The sequence below is a fragment of the Gymnodraco acuticeps genome, unplaced genomic scaffold (assembly GCF_902827175.1).
Source record: "Gymnodraco acuticeps unplaced genomic scaffold, fGymAcu1.1, whole genome shotgun sequence".
In the NCBI taxonomy this organism is placed as follows: Eukaryota; Metazoa; Chordata; class Actinopteri; order Perciformes; family Bathydraconidae; genus Gymnodraco; species Gymnodraco acuticeps.
This window is the reverse complement of record NW_022991932.1, coordinates 242,927-254,006: the sequence shown is the minus strand read 5'-3', so window position 1 is coordinate 254,006 and position 11,080 is coordinate 242,927. Positions and strand designations below refer to the sequence as shown.

Sequence of the window (11,080 nt, the reverse complement as noted above, 5' to 3'; positions counted from 1 at the left end):
AAGTATCATCCTTCAAATGCAACGCCTGCTGTGTTCTGGATTTGTTGACCGTGCTGTACAATGCAGCTGGATCCTCTTCAGAGTCCTGACCTCTGGTCCTGAGAGATAAATGATGTATTTCTTAGTGGTAATAATAAGCAAAAGGAATTAAATGATATGTGACAATGTTCCTGTGAGGATCTGCTCACCTCGGGGCAGCTGCTGAACTTGACGGCAGCGTACTCCGGGACTTCCTGTTGCTCCGTGTGTCTGAGGGGCTGAGCTGCTCTCATGTTGGAGTAAAGAGGATCTGCCCGGTTGTTGGAGAAGTGAACGCTGGCATACTGAAGGTCATCCTGCTGCTCCAGCTGATCAGGTACACTGCAGGGATGAAACACTTTCAGGTACACATTTTCACATTAATAGCCTTTTCATTTACAGAGGAATGGACCCAGGACAGAAAAGGCCAAAGCAACAGCAGCTGTGGTAATGATGGAACAATATCCCTGCTTTATCAACATGCTGCTTATGACAGAAAAGATTAAGGATAAATATAGGAAACTCTGGATGTACTTGAAATGTTCTCACGTCTAAGAGGAGAATCAAAGAGATTGTGATAAAATTAACTTTTATAGAAGGATGTAAAAAGAGCAGCAAGAGGTCCTTCTATGTCAGATCACTTTTCTATAAGTACTTAAAGACCACCATCATTATAAATTGAGTGTAATATGTTTTCTTTTGTACTAGATTAATTACGTAAGCATCTATTCTCACCTCCTCCCTGATGTCCGCTCTCTCTTCAGGCTCAGACGAGTCTCTAGAAGCCCTCTTTCTTCTGGTTAGGAGAGTTTATGAAGAAAAAGAAGATCAAATGTTTGACACCAGACAAACAGACTTTTAATGATTTAACAAACAACGATTAAGAGGATCAGATCTGCTCACCTGATCCACAGGAAGACAGAGGAGAATGACAGCCAGGAGAACAACAGGGATTGTTACAGCAGCTGGTAGCTTCCATGATCCTGAGAAACAGTGATCAACAGAGAACAGATGGTTAATACAGCAGTGTTCTCAAATATGGTTTTTTGAAGTTCTTTTTTGTGGATTTTTGGATTGCCCGCGTTTGAAGTGGAGTATTGGATTTCACTTCGAAGACACCGGGCCAGGCCCGGTTCTACAGGGGTGCATAAGGGCACATTGCACCCTCAGTTGAGTTGTTATGCACCCTCATTTGAAAAAAAAAAGTAAAAAAAATAATAATAATTAAAAGTGAAAAATATTACATATTATTATAATAACAATATTAATAATAGTAGTAATAATAATAATAATAAGAATATAGTTGAAAATAAAATAAATTGTGGTTAAATAACATTGTCTGCTGCATTTATTTGGTCAATTGAAATGGAAAGTAACGTTATTATGTCAGGTGTGCGTGACCTCTGCGCGTTCGTCATCTGCAGGTGCTTACACAGCAGTCAGTGATGGACATCAGAAAATGGTTAAAAAACCAGCCCTTATCGCCAGCAGTAACACTGCATCTACTGCAGGTAATAACAGTTCAGATCATGAGGACATTAAGTTACACGGCCACTGAGTTTGCCCGCCTCGCCCACGGAGGCGGAGCAGCCACAGCCGTCTTCGTTGCCCCAAACACAGCCACCCCTCAGCGGCCCGCAAGTGCCAGAGGACCTCGGGAAAAACAGAGCCTGCCCAGATATATTTAAAAAAGTACCCAACTCGCCTGTACAGTGGGTAAGGCGCTCATTTTGCAGCTCATGGTTTAAAACACAGATTAGTTGGAATATTCATGTGAAAAAGATGCCATCTTCTGCTATGCATGTAGACATTTCGGTTCAAGTAAGTCAGATGCCTTCACCACAACTGGCTACAACAACTGGCGCCATGCTCTTGTACCTGATAAGGGACTGGGAAGCCATGAATCAATCAAAGAGCACATAGATCCATAGATCTCTTCATTTTGCTTCAAAGTGCACCAGATTGATGCTTTCAATATTAAAAAACAAATCTTCCCGGGGGAGCATGCCCCCGGACCCCCCTAGAGAAGGTGAGGACCCCCCTAGCAAAACAAAAATAATCTGTATGCAGCAGTTTTCATTGTTATTGTGTCTGTGCTTGACCCCTCAGAGTCGCAGTGTAAGAGCTGCACAGTTATGAATAAAGGCAGCTGCACCCTCTTTCATTCAGCATTCCCATTATTGCTTTATAAATGTCTTGCCCCCTTGTGTGTCCACTGAGGTTCGTCAGGCCCAACACATCTTCAACAAACTCCCCCTTTGCCTCATCATACAAACTCACAAACACCAGCAACTGAGCATTGTCAGCGGTGTCAGTGGACTCACCCACAGCTAAGGAAATGCACTGTGCATTTTCTATTCCATCACAAAGCTGATTAATCAAATCACCAGCCAGTATTTATGTTCTTCTGGTTGCTGTGGAATCTGAGAGGGGATTTGCTTGATTTTACCTGTTATTTCCTCTTTTGTTTGCCTTCAACATGGTCTCCATCACTTCAGTCATGCATTCTTTTATACTTCAGTTATTCTCCAGTGGAAAGTCCTTACCTATATAATCCTTATCTTTCTTACAGTGCAGACGCTTTTCTGCTTGCTCTTGCCTCTGCTTACTTTTTATGCTGATTTTCCTATTCTTATTCTCTGAAAACTTCGAGCAGCGGCTCCTGGACATTAACTTATAACTGGGACAGTTCATCTTCGTAAATAGACGGAGGGTTTCAGCCATATTTCAACATTTTTACGACGACGTCAGTCTTACAATAGCGTGGCCTAGCAACAGCTAAAGCCTGGTAGGCTACTGCTATTTAGCTTAAGCTAGTTGGTAGCAAAATGCCTCCGTTCTCTACAGATGACTTCCAGAAACTTATACAGAAGATGGCTGTGTTGGAAATGAAAATGCAACGGTTGGAAGTTAACGTGGAAGTGAATGGACTATGTCGTGGGAATGACACGACTTTACCAGTGTTGCAAAGTAATGGAGAAGGGTATGCTAACTCACAGCTAGTTAGCAGCTACAAGGATTCCAAGGAACAGGAGGGCTGTGTACCGGGTAATAAATCTACAAGTGGTAGTCCTCCCTGGAACTCTCTGGGTGCAAAGCCTAAGAGTAAATCACTTCCATGGGATTTGGGAGGACGGATAACAGGCAGAGCCCAGAGCTCCGAAATCTGTGATGCGACCGGCTGGCCTGCATTGTTATCACCCAGGAAGAGCGCCTCTTCAACCCCTATTCATACTAGGAAACAGCAGTGGACAGCTGCTAAAGGAGAATTACAAACAATCCTCCTAAACCACCAAGTGTGCCAATCCAGAACAGATACGCTCCGCTGACCGAGAACCGGAGATCTGATGACCTGGATAACCTGTCCTCTTCACGCAGCAGGGTAAGGACCAATAGCTACTCTAAAAGTAAAAGGCTAGAGGGAAAGCTAACGACTGGGCCTGAAACTCTGATTGTGGGTGACTCTGCTGTAAGAGATGTAAAAGGTCTGTGTAATAAGAACAACACCAAAGTACTCTGTTTTCCCAAGGATGTGGTCTCTGACTTGGCTGAGAAGATCCTGCATATTGGGGCTGAACATCCGATTGTGAAGAATGTGGTACTGCACATTGGAACAAATGATGTTGTGAAACAACAGTCAGAAGTGCTGAAAGAAGACTTTAAATGTTTGTTGGAAACTGCCAGCTCTCTAAATGCGGAGGTGTTCATCAGTGGCCCTCTACCGCCAGTCAGAAGAGGAGTGGAGAGATTCAGCAGATTGTTTGCACTGAACACCTGGCTTTCAACGGCCTGTACTGACCATTCTGTTCATTTTATTGACAATTTTAACTTTTTCTGGGATCGCAGACATCTTTTCAAGGCAAATGGAGTTTGCCTGAACAAGTCAGGAGTGAAATTGTTTATCTCTAACATATTCAACTGCCTGCGTCATCAATCTGTTCCCTCTGCCAAGGACAAGCGGCAAGAGGAATCAAAACACGAGAAAGACACAACACATCACGCAGAAAACCCTGAAGAATTATCACTGCACCCGCCTGAGGAATGTTCTGATTATGGGAGACATATGAGACACATGGAGGAGTCTCCACTGCCCCCCCCCCTGTCAACGCCTTTGAGGATACTCCGTTCACCCTTTCACCCTCGCCCACCCTCCTGGAGATCGATGAACACACAAAGGAGATACAGAGGGTTGGCACCGATTCCTTCCTGGAGTTCAAAGACCAAACGAAGGCGATACGCAGGATTGGCAGCATGTCCTTTACCCCCGCTCCTCAACGACGCCCACCAAAATCACCGCGGAGACGCGCACCATCTCCCCCGTCCTCATCACCGCGCCTACGTCAACCACCTCCCCCCCCTGGCAGCATGTCCTCTACCCCCGCACCATCTAGCCCGTCTCCATCACCGTGCCTACGTCGACCACCTCCCCTCCCTTCGAGGGGGCTTCTGCAGTCTCCGAAGCCTGATAAGGATGTGTGTGTACAAAACACAACAAACTCTTACTGATATGTGATGGGTCCAGGCTCAAGGGCGTATGGCACTCTCAACTCTTTCCAGGACATGTCGGGGCCCTGCCTGCCAGTAGTAGCTTTGCCGATATCTGTGTTGATAGGTAATAGATTAAGAGCGGTGAATCATAGAAACAGGAAGCGCTCAAACGTTTGTGTGAGTGTATCTAATTTAGCAGTGATTCCATGTCAGCCACAGCTTGTTACAAAAAACATGACTGATAGTGTGTTTAACAAACTTAAACTAGCTTTATTAAATGTCAGGTCTTTGGCAGGAAAAACATTTTTAATCAATGATTTAATCACTGAGCACAATCTCGATTTTATGTTTTTAACAGAAACTTGGATTGAACAAAATAACAGTGCAGCTGTTCTTATCGAATCAACCCCTCCCAACTTTAGTTTTATGAGTCAGGAAAGAATGCATAAGAAAGGGGGTGGAGTTGCTATTCTGTTCAATGATTCCCTTCATGCAGGAAGACATCGTATGGAAACTTTGATTCTTTTGAATATGTGGCCCTTCGGCTGAAATGCTCCTCTCGAGCTCTGTTCCTAAATATCTATAGACCACCCAAATACTGTGCAAGCTTTTTTGATGACTTTACTGAACTGCTGTCTATAGTGTGTATTGACTTTGACCGTCTAGTCATTGTTGGTGATTTTAACATCCATGTTGACAACCCCCAGGACAGAGGGGCTAAAGAACTGTTTTGTGTTCTTGATAGCTATGGACTGACTCAGCATGTGACGGAGCCCACACACAATAAGGGGCACACTCTGGACTTAATTATCTCAAAGGGTCTGAATATCTCTAAGGTTGTGGTGACTGATGTTGCACTCTCTGACCATTCCTGTGTTTTCTTTGAGAGCTCTATTTCTGTTCACAAAAATGTTCAAAAAGAGGTAACCACAAAGCGATATTTAACTGAAAATACTAGGGAAATGTTTACTCAGAATTTCTCTTCCACACTTGCCCCTGCCAACATCTCAGTAAATGAGCTAGTAGATCATTTTAATTCAAAAATTAAAAATGTTATAGATGCCATTGCTCCAACTAAGGTAAGGAAGTGTCTGGCAAGAAAATATCTCCATGGAGAAAGGCCATGACGTGAGAGCAGAAAAAAGAGAATGTCGAAAAGCTGAACGCAGGTGGCGAAAAACAAATCTCCAGGTTCACTTTGAAATCTATAAAGAGAGACTTGGCCTTTATAATTTGGAATTGAAAAACGCACGACAATCGTTCTTCTCTGACATCATTACCAAAAACAAAAACAACGCACGTGCCTTGTTTGCTACCGTCGACAGACTAACTAACCCCCCAGTGTCAGTAGCCTCTGAATTTCTATCCACCAGGGCGTGCAATGATTTTGCCTCCTTTTTCACTGACAAAATTCAGAAAATCAGACAAGCAGTCAGTGCCTCTGCATCAGGAACAGCAAATGTGTTGTCCCTATCTCCACTTAACATCAATTCAGACATCATGACACAATTCCATCAGATTAATGATAAAAACCTAGAGGACATTATTCAACTTCTGAAATCCTCCTCTTGCTGCCTTGATATTACCAACAGGATTTTTCAAAGATGTTTTGCCTTGCATGGCCTCAGATCTACTTCATATAGTAAACAAATCTCTTCACTCAGGTATTTTTCCACAGGCCCTGAAAACTGCAGTCATTAAACCGCTCTTAAAAAAGAATAATCTAGATGCTTCAGTAATGAACAATTACAGGCCCATATCAAACCTCCCATTTCTAGGTAAAATCATTGAAAAAGTTGTTTTTCAACAGTTGAGTAATTTCTTGCATTTAAATAACTGTTTTGATGTGTTCCAGTCAGGCTTTCGTCCAAACCACAGCACTGAGACTGCTCTTGTAAAGGTCTTTAATGACATCCACTTAAACACAGACAGTGGCAGAACTTCAGTGTTAGTATTATTAGATCTCAGTGCTGCGTTTGACACTGTTGACCACAGCATATTACTAGACCGACTGGAGAACTGGGTGGGACTTTCGGAAACAGTTCTGAATTGGTTTGAATCCTACTTAAAGGACAGAAACAACTTTGTTTCTATAGGTAAATACACATCTGAGTTGACAAATATGACATGTGGGGTTCCTCAAGGCTCCATCTTGGGGCCTCTTCTCTTTAACATCTACATGCTACCACTGGCTCAGATAATGAAGAACAACAAAATAAGTTACCATAGCTATGCAGATGACACACAAATTTACGTAACAATTTCACCAGGAGACTATGCTCCAATTCAAACACTGAGTAAGTGCATTGAACAAATCAATGACTGGATGTGTCAGAACTTTCTCCAATTAAACAAAGATAAAACTGAGGTAATGGTTTTTGGAGCCAAGACAGAACGTATCAAAGTTAGCGCTGAGCTTCAGTGTGCAATGTTCAAAACAACAGATAAAGCCAGAAATCTAGGTGTAGTCATGGACTCTGACCTGAGTTTCAACAGTCACATTAAAACTGTTACTAAATCAGCCTACTATCACCTAAAGAATATATCTAGGATTAAAAGACTAATGTCACAGCAGGATTTGGAAAAACTTGTCCATGCTTTTATCTTCAGTAGACTCGACTACTGCAATGGTGTCTTCACAGGTCTCACTAAAAAATCTATTAGGAAGCTGCAGCTGATTCAGAACGCTGCTGCTCGAGTCCTCACTAACACTAAGAAAGTGGATCACATCACTCCAGTTCTGAAGTCTTTACACTGGCTTCCTGTGTGTCAAAGAATAGATTTCAAAATACTGCTGCTGGTTTATAAAGCACTGAATGGTTTAGGCCCAAAATACATTTCTGACCTCCTGCTAAATTATGAACCATCCAGATCTCTCAGGTCTTCAGGGACTGGTCAGCTTTCTGTCCCCAGAGTCAGAACTAAACATGGTAAAGCAGCGTTCAGTTATTATGCTCCAAATATCTGGAACAAACTCCCAGAAACCTGCAGGTCCGCTGCAACTCTGACTACTTTTAAATCCAGGCTGAAGACTTTTCTTTTTGTCGCGGCTTTAATTGAACTATTCATATCTTAGACTGCACTGTAACTTTTATCCATGTACTTTTTTCTTTTAATGTTTAATTGACAGCACTGTAACTTTTATCCATGTATTTTTTCTTTAATGTTTCTTTTATTAGCTTTTCTTTTAATGACTGATTTTAAATGCCATTTTCTTAATCTCTTTCATTTTTTGTAAAGCACTTTGAATTGCCTTGTGTTGAAAAGTGCTATATAAATAACACTTGCCTTGCCTTGCCTTATACCTACTGGCCTAGTTCAATCAAAGTGGTTACTTTATTTGGCTGGGCAGTGCAGTGTAGTTTACACACCGTCTTATTTGACTTTCTCAGGACTTAAAACTGTTTTTTGGGGGCAGACCCCCTCAAAGAAAAAAATATATTTACAAACGTAAGGTCATCATCTTAACAGTTGTGTATGCTCATCCGTGAGCAGAGCATCAAGTTGACATGTCTATTACAGCTGAATGCGGCGATTACCATTTTGTTCAGCAAAACGCCTCACAAACGTATTAAGATCAACAGCTTTAGTGCGTTTTGATTCAATGCTGAGAGTACAGCCAAACTGACAGTCTCTTCTCTGTCATTGTAGACCGCAAATACCTCATTCCTTCAGTGCTTGGGTCCGAAATGCTTCTCGTTTTGCACCGTCCCGTTCAAATGAAATCGCCGCCAATCATATGTCCACGCTCGAGCCAGGACCGGGGGAGGGTTACATGACGTGCATCTTGTGCTGCATTCACTTGCACTCGGACATCAGAGACTTTCTCTCATAAATGTCCGATGAGCCACAACTTTTCTTTCAAAACAAAGCTGCCAACTGGGGTGGCAGCTGGGGTGGCAGGCCTATTTTTAGGGTGTCAGTTGCCACCCCAGTAGGTGAAACTAGGCTACTAGCTACAGTACAGATGGAACTAGATGAGCTGTTAACTCTCGCTGTGAATTTTTTTTTTTAAACTCTCGCTCTGACTCAGACAGGTTGAAAGAGACGAGACACACATTTTTCCCTCCCTCATTCCGCGAAGACCCGCCCTACTGTGCCTCTGATTCGCAGATGATTGTTTGGGGGGGGAAACGCTGACGGGATGCTGAATGTGATTGGACCAATGCGTTGACAGACACACACAGACAGTGGAACAGTCGGACATGCAAAGCGCTGTTTGCAGTCTATGGACATAGCGGATCATTTTTGACTCTTTGCGTTGTGGCGATATCTCGCAGATAACACGGATAATACATATGAAAAGTATAATTTGCTCAGAGTCCAGAGACAGTTGTGGTTCGGTCCGGATCCAGACCGGAGTCCGGACTTTGAGGATGCCTGCCCTAGACCAAAAGGGAACGTAATACATGGGGGCTCGTCCGGGAAATTTAACATAATTCCTGGGGCTATAGGTGTTTTTTTTTTAACTATAAAAAATGTTGTAAAACGTGTGGGCAGTTCACCCAAAAATGGCACCCTTCAACCTAAGAGTCGTTCTTAGTCTGTCCGTCCTATGAGGAGCTGGACCGGTGTAATAAGGACGATTTGACGGAGATAGCGCGGCACATCAGTCTTGTGGTGAGTCGGCAAATGTTAAAAAAAACAGTTGAAAGCATTGGTAGTGGATGAGATGGTGAGAAGGGAGTTACTAGTACTGGCTGTACCAGCTGAGCTCCCAGTGACCAATGTTTTAGCTGAAGACCCGTTAAGTCAGAGGCAGGAGGCGGAGTTTACATTTCCCAAGGAAAAGAGTGGTGGCAGCGAGGGGGGCGAGCCGTGTGAAGCACTGCTCATGCCGCCTCGCAAATGTCTACCCTCTCCTGTTGGCAGTACAGATACCCGGGAAGGGAGTAAACTCAAAGCCCGTCTCGCCCGGCTTCAGTTGGAAGCTAAAGACAGGCAGCTTCAGTTGGAAGTTAAAGGCAGGGAGCAAGACAGGCAGTTACAGTTGGAGCTAAGAAAGCTGGAAATTGACAAGGAAGTCCGGATACGTCAGCTGGAGCTAGACTCCGAGCTGCGCGCATCCGGTGCTTTTGGCCATGTCGGAGGAAGCTCCCCACTTCATTCTCATCCACCTGCCTTCAACGTAGGTAAGAATATCTCGCTAGTGCCACTTTTCCGGGAGACTGAAGTGGATGCGTATTTTGGTGCGTTTGAACGTATTCAGTGGCGGCCGGCCCATAGGGGCGCCGCCCCACCTCTTCCCACATACAAACAAAAATATTTAAAAAAAAATATTTAAAAAAAAATATATACATTTTATATTTTTAATGAACAAGGTAAATATCATACAATTGGTATCAGTAAAATGTATAATCTACAATAAAATCTCGTTTAAAATTGCGTTACGATGTCTAAAGTTACTGATAAGTCACATGTTTCCTGCCTGGCCTTGCCCGTGGCATTGGTTTATCATTACCGGGCGGAGCCCCCGAGCCAAACAGCAGCAACCAGCACGTTGCAAAAGTCTCAATAGTAAACTGTGCCGCCGAAACATAATTTCAGCCAATCAGCGCCGTCAAATATTTTGGTCACGAGGGTGCTCACGTTGGCGCGAGTTGTTTTTAGACTCGTGAGTGACCAAGGTGTTGGATGAGTTGGATGAGAATGGCTTCGTGTGCAGGTGGAGTCGCCGGACCTCGGTACCCGCCCAATTCCGTTCAAGAGCTAATCTCCAATCCTTTCGAAAGGAGAAGTTTGGGAGCTAAACTGTTGCTTAAAGACCTTTGACCGGACCAACCCGATTTGTATATATCGCAGCCAAGCTCGTGATGAATGGAAATAAGACGAAACGTAATCAACGAGGCTTCGTAGCTGGTACCACCAGAAAGGCATGGGCTAGCTTGGTATGCGAAACAGGTAAAGGTGTGCTATTTTGTTTCCCATGCTTGCTCTTCAAACAGCCGGGACAGATACGATCTGTTCAGAACTAGACAAAAGTTAAACAAGTACAAACCACAGACTGTCTGTGTCATGGAGAATACAGTCGCTGGTTTATTTATGTCTGTATAGGCCGTTGTTGTGAGTGTGGACGGTCGGAGCATATATAACGTTAGCTTAGCCAAGCTCCATTCAGAAAACAAGCATTCTAAAAGGTTTTTCGCCTGCCGTCTGTCTGCAGACTTGTCAAAGCATTAATTCATGGTTTTTACTAACCGGTATCAGTATGTTGTTACTTCGGCATCATTTAGAAACGTGTATTACAATTTAATCACGGTAAAATATGTTCATTTTGTTGTAGTTGTAGCTCCCGAGCCAGCACGTCTTGTTTGAATGATGCGAGTAAACACAGCTGGCAGCCGCGGTGAAACTCGAGCGACTAGAGCGATGCGATCGGAGCGTTTAGAGCGAAGCGAATATTCGCATCGCGTCCGGTCTGAATGCAGCATTAAAGCGAGCTCCGCGCTGCACTGGAAACGCGCCATTACATCACCAGAAGTCCTAATTTAAGGCGTCATTTCTCCCCAAAAAAATTTTTATACTCACAATATCAACAGCCCCACCAAAAATATTTTCCACCAGCCGCCACTGA

At 43.5% G+C, this 11,080-nt stretch overlaps 1 protein-coding gene across 1 annotated transcript in view; it reads right to left on the bottom strand.

Moving 5' to 3' along the window:
- Positions 1-241: 241 nt before the first annotated feature.
- Positions 242-11,080, bottom strand: part of LOC117535723 (B-cell receptor CD22-like) — a 35,713-nt gene continuing 24,874 nt past the window's right edge. The window contains exons 8-10 of the mRNA XM_034200248.1: positions 922-1,001; positions 754-811; positions 242-347 (exon numbers count right to left, since the gene is read on the bottom strand). Of these exons, the coding sequence (XP_034056139.1) occupies positions 797-811; positions 922-1,001 (95 nt within the window). The 3' untranslated portion in view covers positions 242-347; positions 754-796. The remainder of the gene's footprint in view (positions 348-753; positions 812-921; positions 1,002-11,080) is intronic.